Raw genomic sequence first — 23753 nt, forward strand, 5'->3', positions numbered from 1 at the left:
CTTTCTTCCCCTCCCTCTCTCTCTCCCAGTCCCATAAGGGATGATTTACTGGGTGGGATCCTGTTTTTGCCCCTAAGGTAACCAGAAAGCCTTTGGCCATGTGGTCTGTCACACACCCCCCCCTCTTTCCTTCCTTTTCCTCTCTCCTGCCTTCTTTCTTCCTCTCTTCTCTTCTCTCTCCTCCACTTCTCTTCTCCCACTCCCAAGCCCCCTGCTTCATAAGGGATGACTCACTGGGGGTGGGAGAAAAAGATATACTTAGAACTAGGACATGTGATACAGATGACCTCGAATTTCCCAGCTGTAGGGAACTCCCGGATGAGGAAGCTCCCTCTCCAATGCAGGCGGGTCCCTCTGCTGCAGTTTCAGAGAGAACAGAGCTGAGAACAGAGAGGTTCGGTGACTGGCCTGGTGTCACACAGCTCATGTGCACCAAAGACAAACCAGAACCCGGACCTTGGCAGAGAAGGCAGCGGTTCACCTCCTCCCCCATACTGCATCTCATTTGGAAATAAAAGTGATAAGAAACCAAGGTCTCAACAAAGACTGTTCCCCTTTGGGTCACAAATGAGATCTGTCCTATGCAAATTCCCCTGGTTTTTCCATGAGATGAAGAGGAATTCAGGAAGCTCCTTCAGACCCAGACCTTGGAGCAGTCTTGGAAAACCGACTTCTTTCCAACCTGCCGAGAACAGCTTTTTGCCGACTCCAAATGACCTGGGCTTCAAGTGGCCTTTTACATTGGGCCCTTCTAGGCCATCGCTCTCCGACAGCAAACCTGATGTCAGACCAAAACCAGGAGCCCGGCTGCCCGCCTACTGACCCAGTTATCTGCGCCAAGGGCCAAACTCCAGCTTGGAAAGTCTCAAGGTTCGAGCCGGGAAGGCGAAAAGCAGAGGCCGCTGGCTCTCGCCGCATCCCAGAGATGGGGAGCTGGGACTCCCAAGCAGCGCCCCCCCACTCCCGGCCGGCCAAGGGGCGTCCAAGGAGTGACCCAGGGCAATGACAGAGCTCCGGGAAAAATGAAAAAAAGAACTTGGGAGAAAAAGGCCCACGCCTGCCTTTCCTGCATCGAGCTTAAAAATAGCTAGAACGATCTATTTCTAGCTCAGGGTTAGAGAGGCAAGAGGCGACCTTCCCAAACACTGTCTCAAAGTGGATGCGGGGTCTGTGGCTGATTAGTGGATGCCGGGGTCTCCCGGCCGCAGGGAACTCCCGGAGGAGGAAGCTCTCTCTCCTGATGCAGGCCGGGTCCTTCTCGGAAGTTTCAGAGCCTGCTGGGAACAGAGAGGTTCGGGGGCTAATGGGCACCAGGGACCCGACCCAGTTCCCCTCCCCCCTCACTGCAGCTGGTTTTGGAAATGAAAGTGATTGAAGAAAAAAAAAAAAAAAAAAAAAAAAAAAAAAAAAAAAATATATATATATATATATATGTATAATAAATAAATAAAGTTTAAAAATTAAAAAAAACAAGTTATCTTCCTCTCTCCAGCTGACAAGCGAGGGCCACCAAGTGAAGTCTCTGGCGGTCACCAAGCCCTTGAGCGGCGGAGGCTGCATTCGAACCCAGGTCCCGAGATGGGGAAGGAAACAGGCCCAGAAAGGAAGAGAATGAAAATCTCAATTAATCCAGGAGCCTCATCTGCATAATCCTCCCGCTGAGAGAACTTTCTGGGCCTCCTCCTTTGCTCTTTTCCATGGGAAGGCCGCCCACGGAATATTAAAGGCGGGAGGCTGCATTGCTGGCATTTTTCATAGGGGACAGACCGACCTTGGAATGACGATGGGTCCGAGGCCGTGAGTGGAGCCCCCGGGCCCGGCTGCAGATGCTCCCTGATCCTCCTGGGCCGCAGGGCCGGACTCGGTGCTCAGAGGTCCCTCGCCCATCGATCTCACAAATCAAGAAATCGGCGCCGGAGGGGGGTGGGGGGGCCCAGGTTCCACGTGGGCAGTGCCAGCCCGGCCGGACACTGGCCGCTCTGTTCCGGGCTCGCTCTCCTCACAATGATCCCATTTGTCGTGGGGTTCTCACTCCGGGACTCTCCCGCTCCCTCTGTGCTGCTCACTTAATTATGTGGAAAGAATTAGCAGCTCCCCGTCACTCCCGACATTCCAATTCTATCTGGCTGGAACTGGGAATAGCGAAGGCGGCAATCACAAGGCGCCTACTGTGTGTCCCTCCGGGGCTCATTCCAGCCCTGGGAGCAAGGGCCACGATGGAGGCAATCACACAGTGCCTACTGTGTGTCCCTCCGGCGGCTCATTCCAGCCCTGGGAGCAAGGGCCACGATGGAGGCAATCACACGGTGCCTACTGTGTGTCCGTCCGGCGGCTCATTCCAGCCCTGAGAGCGAGGGCCGCGGGCCCACTTCGCAGGCGGACACGGAGGCAGAGCAGGGCTCCGCGAGGGGAGGTGTCGGGCGGCTTTCCCTGACCTGGGGCCTCCGCCGGCTGCTTCCGCTTCGCACACGGTCTGGGACTAGTCCCTTCAAGAGCTGGATGTGTGTGAAGTAGAGAAAGTCCTCCTCATCCCGCACAGTCAGGGAGTGAGGGGCCCAACCAGAGGCCGCAAAGGACGGTGGGAAGGAACCTGAGCCGGGGGAGCCGGGGGACCTCGTTCACGTTTGAATCTCCCGCCGCTCACAGTCAGAAGTGATCACCCCACTGGTTTCTGGACTAAACCGCTCTCGACCTCAGTTTCCCCGGCAGTAAAATGATCTTGGGCCAAAACTGGAGGCTTTAAACCCCAAGATTCTCTGCTCAAATGAAGCTTGAACCGCTTCGGATGGTAATCCTGCCCGCCACCGGGCTCTCAGACACAGCCCAGAAGGAGCACAGGTGGCCCGGCTTCTCCCAAGCCGGGTCACAGCCCACATAGGCTCCCATAACTGGCCTGTTATCAGTGTTTGGGATTTGTGTTTGACATACCCGGGGTCACATAAAAGTTTCCACTCCAGGGGTCACGGGCGGAGAAAGTTTGAGAAGTCCTGATCTAAGCCAGTCCTGGAGGGGAAACTGAGGCAGAGAGGTTAAATGACCCCTGAGCACACATCACAGAGGGGGAGCTCCAGGACTGATTCCCGGGCCAGGATTCCAAATGCAGTCACTGCACCCCTCTCTCCAGGAATCTTTCCTTCCTTCCTCCATCAAATAAATCCCCCTGCAAAGGTACAGTGACTAGCCAGGCCTTGCCTCTCCTCTGGGCTCCTCGAACCCCCTCTAAGCCTCCTACAAACTGTGGGAGAAAAGTCTGTCCTCTGCCTTTAAGCACAGATGGCCAGAAATGATTTGTATTCTTTTAGTATCTTTTAATGTAGGTGTTTATGCTCCCGGAGGAGGGCGGAGCCCGGCCAGGACTCAGAAAGTCTCTCCCTCCCAGGCTGGTAGTGATAGCATTCCTGGACAATGGTCACAATTCCACAGTGAGATAAAACATAGTTTCAGCTTTCAGGGTAAAGTTCAGGCAACACTTGGGCTGGAGCACAGAAGCCTCCCCACACAACTTCTGCCCAGCCTTGGGGAATCGTTTCCCTAAACCCAGTCACTAGCCCCCCCCCCTGACTTTTCCCCCTAAGGATTCCCCCGTCTGGCTGGTCAAAGGTGAACAAGCAAGAGCTGCTTCCATTAAATGAACAAATCAAAGATGGCTTCCTTCTGATCATTACCCTGCTCTGGGGAGGTCGTGTGGCCCTGCTCGCCATCTCAGGGAGAAGTGTCCTTCCCGGGCTGATCCGGAGAGAGGAGGGCATGATGTGGTCCCAGCACTTAGAGTTCAGAACTTGATACTGCTGCTCTTTCCAATCAGCCCAAGGTCTTCAGACTAGGCCAAACTCCTAACTGTTTTGTGTCATGGCAATCTGGGCAAATCCGGCCCCCTTGTCTGAATAGTTTTAAATTCTTAAAATAAATTACAAAAGGAAATCAATTCTATTAAGTTATATTTATCAAAAAAAATAATAATAAGTTCATAGATCCCAGGTTAAGAACCCCAGAGACAGGATAATTAGTAAATGGTTTCTGATTTAAAAGGGGGAAAAGGCATATGTTTAAACACTTGACATACTGAGTTGGAATGATGAACAATTAAATATCCAGATGACCAAGTAATGTCCTATAGGTATTTGGAAATATGAAGCTGCTTCCTTTTTCACATATGTGAATGGGAAGCTTAAACCCCTTCAACATAAACCTAATAAGCTCTCAAAAATTTATCTCGGAAAAAACGGCAAGGTTTTATACAACTTTCAAATTTAACGTCGAGAATTGAGGTCACCAATGACCCTCTCAGCTCTATTCTGAAACAGTAAGATGATACCTTCTCTTTCTCTCCCTCCCTCCCTCCCTCCCTATCTTTCTCCACCCTCTCTCCCTCCTTCTCTTTCTCTCTCAATTAACATGAAAAACTAAAAAAAGGTTTTATATTTTTTGCCATGACCTACCTATAAAAATCTGTCAACTTCATTCAGAATTTACACAGAGTCCTAATTATACTTAACTAAAAACTAAATATTCTCATTACTTAATGCTTTATTGGCCTGAAAGTATTGAGGGACATCTGGTTTGGCATTTGGAATTGCATTATCCAGACAATGTATGCTTCCCATTAGAAATGGATGCTTAGAGCATAAATTCTCTCCTTGGATTCTCTTACCAAGAACCTCATTTCTGTTGCTGAAAAGCTTCACTTTCAATTCTGGACTAAGTCATCAAGAGAAATTTCAACTGAATTTCAGTCCTTAATTAACATCCTAAACTGCTCAAAGGCCATTTCCAACTGAACTGCGTTTCAGTTTTTATTTTAATTTAGCATGCCATGTCTTTATACGCAGAATTCTCAAAAGCGGGCTATTGAAGCGCAGAAGCTTAACAGCACTACACACCAGACAGAAGCTGGGAAGCTACGCGGTGCAACTGGGTCTCAGTTTCCCCAACTGCAAAACGAGAGGGTTGGGCCCAATCAAGAGGAATTCCTTCCCTTTATCTACAATCTCCCTTTCCCCATCTATAAAAAGAGTGGATTGAACTTTATGGCCTTCGGGGTCACAGAGCCACAGACCCTAGTGTCGAAGAGAAAAACCAGACCTGAGCCAGGAAAATAAGAGGACATAAAGAGAACGGTTCTGGGGGACGGTGTCAGGAGGGTCAACTCTGGCAATGGACACCAGCTAATCTCCCACCGAGTGGAGGGAAAAACATTGTTTTGTAAAGTTGCTCTACATTATTGCAAAGAAAAACTGTTTCCAAAGTAATTGCATCACCAGAACGTTCTGTGCCAATGTCCCCATCAGGCAGCACTTTCCCTTTAGAAATGATGATTGGAAATATTTACAAAATGTTTAGGCATCTTAACAGCCCCAACTCAAAATATTTTTTGCAATTGCAACACTCAAGACAAATGACTGCTTTACCAGTGCAATATATTTCTCACTTTTTTTTTTTTTTAAAGTGGGTTCAGATGATTCTAGAAAACCCTGAAGAAATACATGAAAAACAATTAATTAGCAGGAGACAGTAAAGAGGAACCAAGTTTTCTGGAGAAATCATCAGAAGCCTCGCAAACGAGGGTAGATTTTGTGTAAACCAAGAAAAGGAACTTTGTACAAACACAACATCACATTTAGTCTCCTGGTGTAGGAGTTATTTTGAAACATTAAATTCAAAATGCAATTTTTTGGAGGGGAGAAAGGAAAAATAAGGAAACTACTCAATTAAAAATAAAATCCCAAGTTAGTTAACTGGCTAAACTGCTTTTTTTTTTTAATGTTTTATTAAAAAAAAAAAAAGAAAGAAAAGAAAAGAAAAAACAGAAAAGGAATACAAAACAAAATGAAACAAAACAAAACAGAACACTGTCATGTGCCCAGCAGAACATCAGGAAGGTTTCAAAATATATAACGACAAATTATCAGATCAAGAAAGTGTATGTGTGTATAATATATATATGAGAAATTATAGTCATGAGTGTCCATCTTTACTTCCTTGTAAAGTTTTTTCCTTTGTTCTCTGCTCTACATCTTTTTTACTTTATTCTTTTTCCCCCCTTCCATCCCCTCCCACCCCCAAGCAGGCTAGCAGTGAAGAAAGGATATATTTATATACATATATATACACACATACATAGACACACACGGTCTTCTGTTAACAGGTTCCTCTCATCCTTCTGTACAGCCATAGCCCTTACCCACTTAGGGGCCTTTCGTCATTCCTCACCTCTGTGCAGATAACCACTGCCATCCCCGACTGCTAGCTGGGTATGCCCTACTGATGCCCGAAGCCCACATTTCCCAATCTCAGCCTTGGAGAAACAACGTGGGGCAGTGGATAAGGCCCCGGCTTCAGGCCCCGGCTTCACAATCAGGAAGATCTGAGTTAAAATCCCTCCTCAGGCACTGCTACCTGTGTGACCCCCCCTTCCCTCAGGGTCCTCAACAATAAGGTCAGAGCATCAGAGGAGGTGGCTTCTGGGGCCTGACCCCTTCCAGCTCCAGGCTTATGGCTCTTCTCTGGGTCTCAGTTTTCTCATCTGCAAGATGAGGAGCCTGGACCCAATGGCCTTCAAGGTCCCTTCAGCTCCAAGCACATGTGCCTATTCATTCTCATTCTCTCTCTCCCTCACTCCCCTTCTTCCCTTCTCACTTCTGATTCTCTCTCTTCCTCCCTCTCTTCCCTTCTTTCTCTCTCACCTTCTCTCTTTTTCTCTCTCTTCCCCCCTTCTCTCTCTCCATCACTTTCCTTCCCTCTCTCCTGTCTCTCTCTCTTTCCCTTCCTTTCTCCCCCCTTTTTTCTCTCTCTCCCTCCTCTCTTCCTCCCTTTTTTCTCTTTCCCTTCCTTTATCCTCCCTTTTTTCTCTGTCTCTCCCTCCTCTCTTCCTCCCTTTTTTCTCTTTCCCTTCCTTTATCCTCCCTTTTTTCTCTGTCTCTCCCTCCTCTCTTCCTCCCTTCTTTCTCTTTCCCTTCCTTTATCCTCCCTTTTTTCTCTGTCTCTCCCTCCTCTCTTCCTCCCTTCTTTCTCTTTCCCTTCTTTTTTCCTCCCTTTTTTCTCTGTCTCTCCCTCCTCTATTTCTTCCTTCTTTCCCCCTTTTATCTCTCTCCCTCCCTCCCTTTCTTCTCAGAAGGCTCCTGTCCCTCCAGGTATGTCATAACCCCTCCACCCAAGCCCCTGCCTAGGCCTCCAGTCTCCCTCCACCCCCACTTCTCTGCCTCCTCCTTCAGAGCCGGTACCACCAGCTGGGACTAACAGAACGGCCTCCTAATTGGGCTGCCTGCTTCCCGTCTGGTCACGGGCTGGATTAGCCATCAGATTCTAGAGCACATTCAAGTCCTCGGAGCACCTCACCCGTATGATCTCATTGGATCCTCATGATCCTTATTTATTACTCCTATTAAGGGGCTTTCCCAGGCTCCCACAGCAAGTTAATATCCAAGGCGGGATTCTAACTCAGGTCTTCCCAACTCCTGTCAGAAGTCCCGCCTCCTGCCCCACTGTCTTGCTGCCCCTGCCAGCTGCTGCCAAATAAAAGGAGGGGGGACTTTAAGGCTCCCCGATCCCTTGGCTGGGATGCCTTTAGGACCCTATAATTCAGACTAAGTGACCTTTGCCAGGCCTCCCTCCTTTCCCAGACAGCCTCCAATTTCCGGGAAGCTGGGTGGGCCTAGGGCCTCCAACACCCATGGGTCACTTCCGTGTCCCCAGATGGGGCTAATCCAGGGCCATGGGGCAGGGGACACCAACGGAGTTACTATATGTATAGGCCTTTGCTGACCTGAGGCCGCTGCTATTCTCCTCATGACTAGGATGCCCGTCCCCACTCCTAACTAGACTGTAAGGCTGGCAAGGCAGGGGTCGTGGCTCCCTGGCACTCACCCGGCCCGCCCCGGGCACAAAGCGGGCCCTTTCAGAGCTGAGGAACTGAGCTAAATCTCTTCTCAGGAAGGTGGGCCATCTCTTCCCCCTTTCATACATACCAAACAAACAAATAAAAACGAGGGATGGAAAAATGGATAAATAAGATGGGAGGATGGATAAACAGAAACCAAAAAATCTAAAAGCTCTGCTGCAGTCAGGAGAGAAGCCGACCCTGGGCCAAGAGCCTCTGAGACACCCGAAATTAACATATTGTCAAAGCAACTGCCTTATTTGCTACTAAAGCTTCTTGGTGAAACAAGGTTCAGAAGGGAAAACAAACAGGGCAATTTTGTTACCTTTCTGTTCAATCTAGCACACTTTAAAAATAAAAAGAGAACAAGCTAAACACCAGAGAAATTCAGGCTCACGTGTTAGCTTGCTTTGTTCTTTTTAATATATTGAAACGGCTGCACTTGATCTCTAAATTCATTATTTAAAAAAGATTCTCTGCTAATCTTGGGCCTCCCAGCCCCAACTCTGCTAAGCTGCCATGCTGATTTTTCTAAAGCCTGAGCCCCCACCCCCAAATAAACCCCAAAGATGAGGTCGGCCCTCCCCGCTCTTCAGCCCATCTTCCCCTCCCAGTATCCCCCGGTCCCCATACCAGCGCCGCGAGTCCGGATTTCTCCAGGGCCACCCCAGCAACGGAAGTGGCAGTTTGGAAATGGCTGAGCAATTAACAGGTGCTCAGGGAAGAACAGTGGCCCAATCAGGAGGAGCCAGGGTCAAGGTCACAGGCAAGGAAATCTCGGGAGGAAGCGCCAGGGCCCAAAGTTCAGAGCTCAGCCTTTGCCTGGGAAGATCCCAGCAGGGATTCAGCCAGGAATGGGACACTGAGGTCCCCATGAGGAGGGTAGGCCCTACAGGTGGGGTTCCCTCTGGGTCACCATGACTGGGCCCTCAGGTGGCCGGCCTGGGAACAAATTCCCACCGTGGCCAGCATCGGGGGCCCACTCCTCTCTGGCATCAGGGACAGCCCGGCTCCAGCGGGAGCAGCCTCGGTCTTGGACCCTCCCAAATGGAGCTCCCCAAGGATGGAGCCCTGGTTCCTAACCCAACCCCCCTCACGCCGACTGCTTAGAGCCCATCTGCTTGATCACTGATCACTACATGTCAAGCTTCAGTGGAGGCTCCTGGTACCCTGGCCAGTCTTTCGGCCTTTGTGAACGCCTGCGCCTTGTCAGGCACTGGGAGTGAAGGCAGCAGCGGGGGTGGACAGAGCTAGGCCTTGAGGGGCCCTCAACTCCCACTGGGGGCCTTGGCTCAGAAATGAGGGGCCCTGGGCCTGGGGGGGGGGCAGGTCAGAGTGGGGAAGGGCCCACAGGGCGACAGGCAGGCTCCCCGTGAGGACAAGCGTCCCAGCTTCCACATGACTGCTCTCCAAGAACACCCATCCCCGAGATGCGCTCCAGGACAAACATCCTGGCCCCGCCTGGGCCAGAGTCCGGCTGCCCTCTCAGGATGTGACCCACCCGCAGGCCTGAAAGCATCCAAGGGTTAACTATTAACTGACTCCCTGGAGGGGAGGGCTGGACTGAGTCCAAAGCCCTGGATTCGAAGGGTGCCTGTGAGCACAGACCCATCGGTTAATCCCTCAAGCTTCTTCATCTGCCAGATAAGGATGCTCACCCCACCTATCCCCACCTGGCTAGTACCACTTCCTCCCAGGACTCCTGGGAAACCCCAATGGGAAAACAGCCTACTCCACAAACCCCAATGTCAACCAGAGTGACTGCAAGGGGTCACCACAGTGCTGGCGGTGGGGAGCTGGAGTCAGGAAGTCTCGAGTTCAAATCCTGCCTCAGATATTTCCCATGGGAATGTCATTTAATCTGCCTGCCTCAGTTTCCTCACCTGTAAAATGGAGATGATAACAGCACCTCTCTTTCAGGGTTATAATGAAGACTGACCGAGCAGATAGTGGAGCGTAGGAAATGCTTCTTAAATGTTTATTCCCCTTCCCTTCCCCCTCTGGTTCTTACTGATTGACCAACAATGGATCCCAGGCCAAGTCCCACCTGGTCACTGGGTCCTGAATGTCAGCAATAGTTTTTGGTCCACTCACGGAACCCTGATGGTCTTCCCCCCCTCGATTCACACATATCTACATACAAATATAAATAACTATCTATATTATAGATATATATGTAGGTAGGCATGTGTGTATTATTTGGCGAGGTCAGAGGCCATTCTCTGCCTCCACTCTAACCTAGCCTTCAGCACCAAACAGGTCTGGCCTCTGGGCCATCTCCAGTCGTCCTGATCTACCTCTGGCCACTGGACCGAACGGCCCTGGAGGGGACAGTGAGGCCGGTGACCTGGCCCATCCTCCCTCACTTCAGTCTGACTCCCTTGCCCATCATGGCGTCACCTCCCTGATCTCACAGTCCTCTTGGAGCACAAAGGACAAACAACAACACAACACGACAACACAACAAGCCCTGTTTCCGAACAGGGTTATTGTGCGATTAAATGAGGGACTCATAAATCACCTGGCAAACTTACGGCTCTGTAAGTGCTATTTATTGTTATTGTTATTATTTCCTTCCTAACATGGCACCAAGACAAGCCGTGATCCATGGAGGGCAGACCATGTAAAAGGCTCTGCGAGAAGGTCTGAGTCTAATCGGGCCGGACCAAAGTGACCGAATGTTCTGGCGAGAGCAGTTCCCAGACTAGAAACCCACTGACCTTGGAGAGTTCCACATGGGCCGGTCCCTTCAAAGGTCCCCAGGCTGTCTAACTTCAGGAATCACTAGACTATCTAATCTCCATGGATTCAGAAAAGCCATTTCTTTTTTTAAATATGGACATATCACATCAGAGGATCACAGCTTTAGGGCAAAAAGGGGCTATCAGAGGTCATTTAGCACAATTCCCTCATTTGCTAATAGAAGAAACTGAGTGACTCAAGAGAACTCATCAAGAAACTCAAGTGACTCCCAGAATGTCCCAGAGCCAAGCTGTAGTCAGAGCGAAAGGACCATTTGGGAATTATTTCTGTGTTATAAACTGTGAAAAACTGACACAAAACTGGAGAAACCGGTAAATAATTCAGCCCAACAGTGGCTTTCTCCATTTCCTTCCTTGACTTTAGGAAAGCACTACTTAAAAGGGGATTTACTAAGGAAAAAAAAAAAAGAAAGAACTGAGCTCTTCCCAGATGTCCTGGTCATTAGACCTCAGTTCCAAGGCCTTTCACTGAAATCAAAAACCAATACTGACCCAGGAGCGTGGAGGCCAGACCGAGAGGCCACGGCCTCCCCTTGCTGCCATCCTTTGGTTTTCGGCCTCTTGGAGCAGTCCTCCCTCAAAGAAGCAGGAATGTGATTTCGAGCACTACAACAGAATTCCATCACCCCCAGCACAAAAACCGAATGTGGACGGCCTCTGGCTTTGGTGGGGTGAAGACTTACAGCATTTGACCTAGATGTGTGTGGTCTCCAGAAAGGGTTTCCTGAGCAAGCAAAAACTGCTTCTAGAGAAACAGCGAAGCTATTTATTTAAAAAGAAAAAACAAATAACAAAAACAGGGACCCAAGAATTCTATTTGAATAAATGAAGGGAAGAAAATAAGCCATTAGCTCCTTTAAGGGGCAACCTTCAGGCAAACAGGCAGAGGGCTCCCAGACTGGGCCTTTATCTCAGTCATCTAATCTTCTGGAATTGTTTCTGCAGAGGACAAAAAACACCTATTTGTGGGGGACATTTCTGCCCCATAGAAAATCAAACTCCAATGTTGTTTGCTCCTCACATCCTCGCCGGTTTGGGCCACCTGGACGTTTGGAAAATGTCACCTCCCATTCAGTCTGTAAATGTAGAGTCAAAGAATACACTGATGTCAAAAGAGGACTTTCCCTTCTTTTTCGGGACAGAGACTGATGGGTAGAATTGCAGACTTTGGACAAATTAAATCATTTCCACTGCATCACATTATAGGCCGAGTACATCAGGCAATGCGTGTGAAACTCCTGAATGAGAGACCTCAGTAACACTGTGCGCACGCTGAAACTGACGCGATGACTTCATTTTATGCTTTCCTCCCAGACTTTCACATATATTCCTATTTTTTTTTCAGTTCCTCTTCATCTATAGAAATGTCTATGCTGCTGTTTGTCAAAATCGGAATAATAACTCCCTCCCCTTTTTTAAAAGTAAAGTAAAAGTCTCAAGTCCCTGAATTTGTCTCCTTGAGGCTTACAAGAAAAGAACTTTCTTAGATTATATCAGCTTATCTCTTCTGTCTCCTTAGCCTCTGGGGTCCTTAACCCAGGGTTGAAAACTCCCTCCCCCCATTCTAACAAATTGATTTCAGTGTTATTGATTTCTTACTTTATATACATAAAGTGTAAAGTTTACAAACACAATTTGGGGAAGGGGGTCCAAGAGCTTCCACCAGCCCATCAGAGGGCTCCAGGACACAAACAGGCTGAGAATCAAGCCATGAGAATGAAATGTAAAATGATTTTTAAAGGAAAGAGAGCTTGGGGAAAAGAGCCCTAGCTTTAAAAGCCAGAGACAGTCGGTCAACAAGCACTTGTTAAGCTCCTACTTTATCCTCTAAACACCAGGGAATGAAAAAAGGCAAAAGACTATCCCCAGCCTCAGGCTGCCTCAGACCCTTATGCGCTATGAGCCTTGGTTTGCCCATCTGTAAAAAGGGCATAATAATACTTATGGGTTCCCCGTCCTTGGAGGTCTTTGGGGGAGACTGGACAACCACTTGTGGGTACATATTTGGGCTCAGGACCCTTTTTGGTGGCAGTACTGAGGGGGCCTCCCAACCCTCAAATTCTGGGAAGAAAGTACCAGGTAAATATGAATAAGTATTGGGATCACAGACATGGAGGACATATAGCCCAAGCCCTCCATTTTACAGATGTAGAAACCAAGGCAAATGGGGTCACATCTGCAGGCAGTAAGAGCGCCATGCTCAGGGAGTACCCCCCCCCCCGGCCCCTCACACCAGGCGGCCCCAGAGAAGGCCTTTCATAAAAGCCTGTAGAGGGGAGACTTTCCTTCCCTTTTCGGACTCCCGATTCTGCCTGCTTTCCTCTAAGCCGCCCTGGCTAGACAAAATCAATAAGCAGCTGAGCGCCACGTAAGACACAGAACAACGTTCTACGAACGGGCTTGATGTCTCTAGTTAAACAAACACCTTAGGCTCATCCGACACGCGATGACTTCTTCAAACGGGCTGAGACCAGTAATTGTGACCCACACACTTCAGGAAGGCCTGTCGCACACAATAAGGACACAAGAGTTTGTTGAACCAGTGAGCCACTAAATAGCAGAAGAAAAAAAGATCCCGGGGTCCCAGCCTCCCGGACCTTATCCAAAGCACGCTTCCCCCTCCCCCCCAAGTCACAAATGAGAAGGAGTATAAAGAGAGGGACAAAGTGAGGAGATGGGGCTGGAGAGCTCGTGGGAGAAGGGCGGGAGGAACCACAAGCCCAAGCCAAGTGCAGGGTCCAAGGGTTTCGACATAGAAGGGTCTTGGGAGTCCAGAGGACCTGGATTCAAATCCAGTCTCAGATGCTTACTTCTGGGCAAGTCACTTCTCCTGTCTGCCTCAGTTTCCTCAGCTGTAAAATGGAGACAAAAATAGCACCTCTTTCCTGCAAGGGTTCCATGGAATAGAGTGTGTAGAGCTACTATGGTCATTCTCCTCACACCACAGAAGTACCATACTGGAAGTCATCTCAGAGGCCATTTGGTCCAAGCCATAACTGAGCTGAGAAACTAATCTCCCAGCTTTCACTTGGAGACCAGGGGAAGCCCTAATTCCAAAGCAGCCCCTCTGGCACAAGGAAGGGAGGTTTCTCCTTCAGGCAAACCCACATCTGGCCTGGCAGCTTCTGCCTTCAGGGACCAAGCCCCCAAAGGCTGCACCTCTTCCCCTTGGACAGCTCAGGAGAGCTGAGACTGGCTCCAGTGGATTTTGGTTTGCATCCCCAAGAGCTGGCACACAGTAGGTGCTTAATAAGTACTTGTGGATGGATGGAGTCGTCACCTTTCCTCAGGTGGGTTCAGGGTTCAGGACCATTCAACATCCAGATCCCTCTGATTTACAATTCGAACCCGGAGCTCCAGACAAATGAGTAAGATGGGTCCAGTCCCTCCCAGGTTCTGACCCTCCCTCTCTCAGCAGGAACCTAGAACAATTCCAGGAGCTTCTACCAACAAACCAAATGGGGCAGGAGGCAGGGTCCTCCCTCCTTCTTCTCCATAGTTTTCTCTTTCTCCCTTTTCTCTTCTCTTCCACTCTCACTTTCCTCCATTGTACAATTAATCTCCCTCTCCCTCTCCCCCTTTTTCTCTTCCCCCTCTTTCTGTCTCCTTCTTTCCTTCCTTCCTTCCGTCTCTCTCTCCTCCCCCCTCCTCCCTGTGTTTTGCTCCTCCCTCTCTGTCTCTGTCTCCCCCCCTCCTTCCCTCCCTCCTCCCTCTCCCTTTCTCCCCTCTTTCCTAAAATGAATTACAAAAATTACTTAATAATTACAACATTCAGGGGCAGTGAGGTGGCTCAGTGAATAGAGCACCAGCCCTGAAGTCAGGAGAACTTGAGTTCAAATGTGACCTCAGACATTTAACATTCCTAGCTGTGTGACTCTGGGTAAGTCACTTAACCCCAATTGCTTCAGCAAAAATCATAATAATTGCAAACAATTCTAGTTCAAACAATCTGGCAGCAATCACCCAAGGAAAAGTTAATTTGTCAAGCAACGCTTGTTTTAACCCAAACTAAGAATCCCTCAACACTTTACATAAACTTTTTTTTTTTTTTTTTTTTAAGTTAACTACCAGCTATTTAGTGAACAAATGCTAGAGGACCTGGGTTCAAATTGTCCAGATCAGAGGAACCAGATTAAAATGGCATTGGGAAATGTTTAACAAAATAAACAAAACTACAACACTAACTGCATTGCTCTGCTCCTTTTCTCTTTGATTTTGACATCTCTGCCTTAGACCTCTTCCCTGGACCTCAGTTTCCTCATCTGTAGGCCACAGTCCTTCCTAACTGTAGTGGGATCTCATGATACCTCCCTATACTTTTACATCACTTTAAGATATGAAGAGTCCTTGCCCTGTCTCAGTCCTGTTGTGAGGGTTGCACAATTATTAGCAATAATATATTTTACAGATAAGGAAACTGAGGTTCCGAGAGGTTTAGTCATGTACCCACTAAGCGTATGACCTGATGGGCCGGCCTCTCAAAGTGAAAGCTTTAACTATGAGCGCGAAGCCCTCGCCTCCCCATATTCCCAAGGATGAAGAGTTACCGGCATCTCAATTAATCCAGAAATATTGATGGGGCATCTGCTGCGCGCAGGACACCGGGCTCAGCAGGTTTCCCTTACGTTGCATAAGCTAAGGCTCCCGGACATGTTATCAGCCAGGCTCCAAACCTCAGCGCCCCCTCACCACCCGGCCGTCCCACTGAGGCTGAGTCTGGCCAAATTTTACTTCCAGAGGGAAAATAAATCTCCGACAATTGTGAAGGAGGAGCAATAGATGATCAATCATGTTTGGAAAGAGCCGTGGCCAGGAGGCCTGCTACAGAGCCCTGTCAGATAATTAAAAAGAGAAAGAAAACTGAGTTTTTCTCAGCTCTATCTAATAAGGAAATCTGGATTCAAGAAAACTGACTCAGTTCTGATTAATCTGTCCTCACTCGGAAAGTCGCCTTCCAGCTAAAAAATAAATCGCTTCTCTGGGAAGGAGGAATAAGATATTTGGGGGGGGGGGGAAATTTTGGTATCAATAAAAACACTTTTTTAAAAGGTTAAAAAATTATTTTAAGTTCGCCAATTTTTTTGAATGGTATACAAAACACCCAACTCCTTATATGTCTTTTTTTTTTTTTTTTAAATAAAGAAAAAGGGGGGCGGGGGTGGAGAACCAGCAACAACAAATAATCACCCATAAGGAGACGAGTGAAGGACCAAAATTAAGCCTGCAAAAATTAAAATGTCCTATTTTAAAGGCTGGGCGATGGAATCTGTCCTAGAAAAAAGGAAGGGAAGACAATTTCTCCCGTGTAGAGATTTTTAACGATGGGACGGAAACTCCCTTTACTCAATCATCCCACAGGAGACCAGAAGCAGGAGTAGCTCCAAGGGCACCGGCAACCCTGAGGAGGATCAAACGGCTGAGCAGAACTAGGGAGACTTGAATCCTGATCTTCCTGTCCCTAAATCCAGGATTCCATCTATTACATGATTCTGTCTCTCGCACTGCACATGTGTGTACATAAACACTTATAATGTGAGTATATATCTCCATGTGTATATGTGCGTTTGCATACACACATACACACACACGTGAATCCAGAGGTTTCCGATTAAGTAACAGAGGGAGTGCTTGGCAAACCCTATATTACATGCCACGTTATTATTGTTATACTAGATTGTTATATAGTGTATTGTATAATTGTATTATATGCGTGGATATCTTATTTATGTGTATCACATATATGTATACAGCTTATGCTGTATGTTTATAATATATGGGGATTACACACACACACACACACGTGTCACACTCAGGTCTATATTTATACCTGTACGTTCTGCTGTACGTGTCCATTCCATATGATGGGTGTGTACACACACATATACAACACACACTACATGTATACGGACTGGGAGGCAGGGTGACCTGGGAAATGAGGAGCTGCCTCAGGGAGTCACAGGCAAAGGGAGGCTCAGTTTCCAAACAGGACACCCATGGGCTGGGCGACTGTAGGCCGGGACTGTTAACCCTAACTCTCAGTATCTAAGCTCCAGTTTTATTTCTAGCGTTAAACATTTCCCAATCACACTTGAATGTCTGGCCAAGCTTGGCCGAGGAGAAGGTGCCCAGCTTCATGGCAGAGGGCGCTTTCTGGGGAGATCTCCCTGCCGAGGAAGTCCCCAGCCTGGCCCACACAGGTGGGCACATGCACAGGATGATGTGTGTCAGCCCAGGGGCTCGAGGCCTCCCCGCTGTGCTCATGGCTGTGACCCGCTCGCCACTATAGGCCGGAGGCTCCTGGCCTCCACTAAGGGAGGCCGGCACTCAAGGCTTCCCACAGAAAGTCCTTCCCTGGCCTCTCTGCCTCCCTCCAGGCCAACAGGGTTCCTGGCCCCCCCAACAGGAGCTAGTTATACTCTAACCAAGGCTCAGGACAAGCCCTGCCGCAGCCAAGCCAGTCACTTGTGCACACACAATCCCAAATGTGGTCTCCATCCCCGCGACCAGACAGACAGCACGCATGCCCACCGCCCACCCACAGCTCCTAGGCTTCCCACCATCACTGCCTTCGGACGCCCCCTCTGAGTGAGCCGGGCTTGGACAATGGTCAGAGCCTTGCAAGGGAGAGAGGGAGGAAGAGAAAGAAGAAAAGAAATCCTCTGCATCACTCAGTATCCCAGAGCCCCCGAGAAAATTACCTGCCTGTTCAAGTCAAGGAATATTTGCTAACTCAAAAGTGAAACTATGAAGTCACTATTAATTCACCACTTCCATGTCTGCTATAAAAGTTACACAACTGCTGCTCGCCTCATTATGCCATTAATGCACCTTTTTTGGACGCCTCGATCGAAGCTCCAGATAAGCAGGATTCACTCGGGTATAAGAGAACAAACCCCAACATCCTTCCTCCCTTTACCCCCCGCGTCAGCGGTCCCAAAATTTCCCAATGGCGGAATTTACAGAGAAATTCTTCCCGAACAAGCCTTAATGAAAGACTATCGCTCCGCTCTCAAAATAGCTCCAGCAAAATGAATAGCCATAAGTAAAAAGTGGCCTTATGTTTGGCTATAATAAGATTCAAATAAAGGGCTCCAAGAATTCCACCTGTTTCCAATTAGATACTAGAACTGCCTGAGTGTTTAAACTATGTTCACTTGCTACTTACATGAGACAATTCTTCCGGGTTTTTCTGTACATTTTAAATATGTTAAAATAAGATTAAGGAACTGGCTTAAACAATCAGGGGTAGGAAATTTTCACTTAAAGCCAAAATTCTATCCGGGAGCTACTACGGACACATGGCGAGACAGACAGGATTCAAAGGTGGGTTGAGATGGGGTTTGGTCCTTGTTGAAATCAGACTTTTTAGAAGGAAAGAAGAGTGAAAATAAATTCATCACTGAAATACTAGAAAACAGATGAGAGAGAGAAACAGAGACACACAGAGAGAAACAGAGACAAGAGAGAGAGAAACAGAGACAAGAGAGAGAGAAACAAAGACGGAGAGAAACAGACAGAGAGAGAAAAAGAGAGACATTGAGAGAGAGAAACAGAGAGACAGAGACAGAGAGAAAAAGAGAGAGAGAGGAGAGAGAGAAAGAGATAGAGAAAAAGAAAGAGAGAGAAAAAAGAGACAGAGAGAGAAAAAGAGACAAAGAGAGAAAGAGAAACATAGACAGAGAGAAAAAGAGACAGAGACAGAGAGAAAAAGAGAGAAAAAGAGAGAAAGAGACAGAGAGAGAAAAAGAGAGAAAAAGAAAGAGAAAAAAGAGACGGAGAGAGAGAAATAGAGACAGAGAGGCAGAGAGACAGAGAGACAGAGAAACAAGGACAGAGACAAAGGGAGAGAAACAGACAGAGAGACAGAGGCAGATTCTAAAATAGTCCTTTACCAGCCTTTATTAAGATAACTTTGAAATCAATTGCTACTTATCAGTTAAGTAGCACCATCTGTGTTAATACTGATTTACCGGCTTCATTTAAAGTCCATCAGATAAATTGAGCCAGTCTCTCAATAATACTCTTAATTTGCATAGGCCAGATTCTGATTCTGGTCAATCCAATAAGCACTTATTAAGCACCTACTACATACCCAGGCGTTAGAAATACAAAGACAAATCCAACATTGAATGGGGGACTTAAGCTGTTTCCAAAGATCTCTGATATCATGAAAATTCTTTTTTTTTTAATCCACAAGGGCTTTTCTCTACCGAATCTGTTCTTCCCTGCCTTCCTGGCTGCTGTTTCTTGTACTTTCTAAATGCGATCTGAAATGAATATAGATTTTTTTTTTTTTTTTTAAACTTCAATTCTTGTATTTCCACTAAGCTTCTGAATGTCAGGACAGCCTCAGGAATAGTTTTGATTGTTAACTGCTACAGGCAGACCCGGAAGGGGATCACAAGAGCACACACACAAAATTATTTCTGCATATCTCCTCCCACATAAACACAGCAGTGGCTTTGGTTTAATTTCGCAGGAACGGGGCAGCAGACTTTTTTTTTTTTTTTTTTTTTTTTTTGAAAAGGAGCCATTTAAAATCCTAAGGCCATTTACTGGAGGAGAGTTATTTTAATGGTAGCTAGCTCGGTAGATCATGAAAGGATACACAGCCTCAGGGGACTAACAGGCTGCCAGTTTATCCAAACCTTTCCCTTCCCATCTTTCTCATTTACTTCACTATTAGCATCAGTCACAAAAGAGTAGGTCTATGGAGTGGTATTCTCAGCAGACCTATCAGAAACTGTTGCATTACTAAATTCATTAACTAGAAGCTAAAAAAGCAAGACCATACAAACACCCTCTCTCCCCTAAAATAGAGTCAATACATCGCTAAGATTTTCTAGATATCTCACAGATTAAACACGGCGAAGAGGAGAAGGGGGAGATCAAAAACAAAAATAAAACAAACAAACAAAAAAAAACAGAATAAAAGAGCTGCTCAATGAGCTCGGCAGTTCCTCAACTTAAGTTCCTTCTTTGTTTAAAAAAAAAAAATTCTGAGTGGGACACTTTAAAAGAGAGAGACATTAATAACTAATATTTACTGCTTTAGTGGACAATCTACCCCAGTGGTATTGTCCATGGGGGGGGGGGGAGGGAGGAAGAAGGGGGAAAGCAAAAGCATTAGCAACACAAACCTCTTAGTAGCCAAATGAATTTTGTTTTAGAAAAGAAAAATCCTCAGCTTTGCAGACAATCAGGCGAATCTGGAACTACTGTTTCTAACAGCACTTTGCAATCTAACCAAACTCCCAGAAACCCTCTAAGCTGAAAGGGAGCCTGGAATTCCTTTTGGGATTTCTCATGGAAGTAAAACATGGAACCCTGGAAGGAGCCGCCGGTGCCCTTTTGCTCAGCCAACAAATGCCCGCAGGGAAACGTGGAGCCCCAGAGAAGGGATCCACTCCCAATAGCCCTCAAAAACTGGTGAATTTCCAGTTAATTTCTATAGTTAATTTCCCTCTTCCTAGGAAACCCACTTTAAGGCCCCGCATAGCCTGGATCCGAGGTGGCCCAGGGGAAGAACAAGAGCAGCGCCCACGGCTCAGGGGGATGATGAAGGACTCAGAAAGCACTGAACCACCTCCAGAGAATAAAGCAAAGAGTGACCTCTCCCCATCCAACCCATTTCAACAGTCTCACTTACCTGAGGGTCTGCTCCCTGCCCTCCAGCAAGACCAGAGTCTCCTACTCCATTTACCCAATCCACTTCATTAGAATATCATTTTCACTGCGGGCTAAAAGTGCCGTCCTCCCAGGGAAATCCCCTTTAGACTCCAGCCTCCTCAGCTCCACTATTATTCAGGGCATTAAAGAGGAAAACAAAATAGGCGCAAAGTGAAGAGGGCTTTCAGAAACCCCAGGTCAGAGTAAATGAGGGGTCACACAAACACGGCCTCCTTCTACCCAATTAAAAGCTTTAGAACACACAAGACAAGCCCAAGAACTGTGTTGTTGTTGTTGTTGTTTTTTTAAGGTTTTTAAGATCCCATCACCCAGGAGGAGGCGATGAACCCTAATCACAAAATCATCTCAAGCAGCAAGTTCAAAGGCCAGACGTGGATGAGTTTGGGGTCCCCCCTATATCTCGGGGCTCATAAAGTGTTTTCCTGGGGGCCTCCTGATCATCTCCCCAAAGTCGACGTCACTGATTGCCTACCAGAGCAAAGGGGGGGGGGGTCTGTAAAAATAGATCTATAGAGTTTAGAAATCTAATAATTAATAAAGTCTCTCGAAATAAAGTTCCCAGGGTCAGGATGCTTAGAAAAGCCATTTCCTACCGGGATGAGCCGGAGGGGGGGAGGGGGGCTCTCCCACCCTGACTGATTCAGTTTGATAATGGACGAAGAAGAAAGGCCGGGGCTCCCTCGGCGGAGCACGGCCACTTGCACAGAAGCTGCAGAAATGCAACGGGCTTTTTTGTTGCAAGCGGATGGAGCAGGGCAGCCCGAGTGCCGGTGGGCCGTGTCCTCGCCTTCGGGAGTGTGGTGTGCGCGGACTCCCCGGCTCGGCGGCGGCGGCGGCGCCCGGTTCGCGGGGAGCCGCGAGGGGTTCCGCCGGGGCCATGCGCCGCTTTAATCACTCCCCGGCAAACGCCGGGGCAGAAACGAGCCGCTCAAAATTAAAGTTGTCAGACTCCATTTAAATATATATTTAATCTAATCCACTTTATTTTATACAAGTCTGCATCTGGATCTCATTTGCCTTATTCCTGGAGGGATTCTGGGTCACTATTAAGAATTCTTTCAAGTTGGGGGAAGTTCAACCTTAATCCAGCCCTTCCAATCACACCCCGGCTGGAAGGGGAGCGGCGGCCCGGCCCCGCGCACCTGAACGACCCCCGGCCGGACCCCCCGGGGGCAGCCCCCCACCACCCCCACGCCGGACCTTTCGCCCGGAGCCCCCTCACCTCGGACTAGGCGCCGGCTACGCTCAAGTTCGGGGTGGCCGAAGCCCGCCGGCCGCTCCCGGGGCTCCCAGCCGGGCCGGGGGGGGGGGGCGGGGAGGGAGGGAAGGGGAAAAACCTCGGGGGAGGGGGCAGCGCCCCCCGAGACCCGGGTCCCGGCCTTTTGGCCAAATGGGACATTAAGCACTTCAAGGGGAAGGACACCATTTCCCCAGCTGGGCACTGGCCGCCCCCCCCCCCGCCCCAACCGAACCCCGCACAAAGTAAGGGTTCGGGGAGTGTGGGTCCCCGGGCCGCGGGGCTGCCCCAACCTCCTCGGCCGACACATCCGCTGGGGAGGGACAAGCACGGGAAGGCCACGGGAGTCCCTCAAAACGGGGTCGCCGACAGTCAAACCAAGCACTCGGGGGTCGCCCCCTCCCCCAGGGCAGGAGCCGCCCCCCCCCTCCGCCAAAGTTGCCCGAGTCCCGGCCCGGCGCCCCCGCAAGTTTCCCCCGGGTCGGGGCCGTAGGCCGGGAGCTCGCGGGGCCCGGGGGCCCGGGCCGCGGTGACAGGCGGCGGTCACGGCCACGGCCACGGCCACGGCCACGGCGGCCCCCGGAGCGGGCTCCCGGCGCGCCCGGGCGGCCCCACAGCGCCCCCCGCCCGGCCCCGCGGCCGCCGCCGGCCCCGCACCAACTCCCCGCAAACTTTGCCGGCGCGGACGCGCGGGGCGGGCGGGGGCGCGGGGGGCGCGGGGGCTCCGGGCCCGGGCGGGGGGCGCTCGGCTCCGGGCTCCGGGCTCCGCGCTCCGCGCCCCGGGCACCGCGCTCCCGCCCGGCCGGCCGCCCCGCCGCCCCGGCCGCCCCTCCCGCCCGCGCCCCGCGCCCCCCGCCCGCGCCCCCGGTCCGCCGCCCCAGTGCCCGCGCCCCCCGCGCCCCCCGCGGGGCCGGCTCCCGGCGGCCGGGGACCCCGGGGCAGCGGCGGCGGCGGCGGCGGCGGCGGCTCCGGCGCCATCTTGGGCTGATCGATGAATTGAACAAAGAGGATCAATTTCCGAAGGCGCCGCGGGGCCGCCCCCGGCCCGGCCCCCGGCCCCGGCCCGCCCGGCCCCGCCGCCCCGGCCCGGCCCGGCCCCGGCCCGCCGCCCGCCCGCCGCCCGCCGCTCCGGCAGCGGCCCCGACGAGGCTCCGGCGGCGGGCCGGGCCGGGCGGGCGGCGGGCCGGGGCCGGGCCGGGGCCGGGCGGGCGGCGGGCGGCGGCGGCGGCGGCGGCGGCGCGGGGGGAAGCCTGACCTGCAGCTGCGGTAAATCAAAGCGCTTCCAATATTGAAACATCGATCCCACATTGGCCGCCATCTTGAGACATATTGAGACGGAGTGAGCGGCTGATCGAGAGGGGGCTGGAGTTCAGGAGCCGCCAGGAGGCAGCGGCGGGCGGCTTCAAAACCCGGCCTGGAGCGAGCGGGCGGGCGGGCGGGCGACGGAGCGGGCCCACGCCGGCCCACGCACCCGGCGCCCGGCCGGCCCACGCCCCGACCGGCCCACGGACGCTCGTCAGCGCCGAGCCGCCGCCGCCGCCGCCGCCGCCGCCGCCGCCGCAGCAGCACTCCCGGCCGGCCCCCCGCAGCGCGGCCCGGGCCGGGGTCAGGCTCAGGCTCGGGGTCAAGGTCAGGGTCACGGTCGCTGGGCGCTGAAAGCGGGGCCAGAGGGGAGGGCTGAGCCGGGGAGCGGAGGGGAGGGGCGGGGCGGGGTGGCCGGCCCCCTGTGTCCCTCTGTCGGTCCGTTCGCCAGCCCTCCCGCTCGTCCTGCCGCCGCCGCCGCCGCTGCTCCCGCCTCGTGGGCCCCTCCGCCCCAAGCTAGGGCTGGCCTCATGTCCCCCCCCCCAGCCCAGCCCCCCCCCGAGAGCTCGCGCGCTCCCCCCTCCAGCCGGGGGCCCGGCGCGCACACACCCCTCCCACACCCACGCCCTCGGCAGACACCGAGCCTGGGCACACCCCCCACTCGGGGGACCGGGGATGGCCGCCCGTGGCGGGGGCGGGGGGGCGCCCCCGGAGAAGCGGCCGCGCCGCCCGCCAAGGGCACCCACCACTGCAAAGCACAAGTTTTCTAACACCCTCTGCCCTTCCCGACAGAAAGGAGGTCTGTCGCCAGGCCCGGCACGGGGGCGCCCTCAGGCCCACTTTTCGCCCCCTCCCTCCCGCCGGGCGCCCCAACGGCGGCGGGGCC

General features: G+C 50.9%; 1 protein-coding gene across 7 annotated transcripts in view; it reads right to left on the bottom strand.

The window, feature by feature from the left end:
• Positions 1 to 23038, bottom strand: part of CUX1 (cut like homeobox 1) — a 379575-nt gene extending 356537 nt beyond the window's left edge. For 6 of the 7 annotated variants that reach the window (XM_074264162.1, XM_074264156.1, XM_074264159.1 and 3 more), the window contains exon 1: positions 22821 to 23036. In XM_074264162.1, coding sequence (XP_074120263.1) covers positions 22821 to 22883 — 63 coding nt within the window. In that variant the 5' untranslated portion in view covers positions 22884 to 23036. Of the gene's footprint in view, positions 1 to 22820 lie in introns of all 7 variants that reach the window. The other variant, XM_074264161.1, reaches the window with a different exon arrangement.
• Between the last annotated feature and the right edge of the window lie 715 nt (positions 23039 to 23753).

Source organism: Sminthopsis crassicaudata, chromosome 4 (assembly GCF_048593235.1).
Source record: "Sminthopsis crassicaudata isolate SCR6 chromosome 4, ASM4859323v1, whole genome shotgun sequence".
Taxonomy (NCBI): Eukaryota; Metazoa; Chordata; class Mammalia; order Dasyuromorphia; family Dasyuridae; genus Sminthopsis; species Sminthopsis crassicaudata.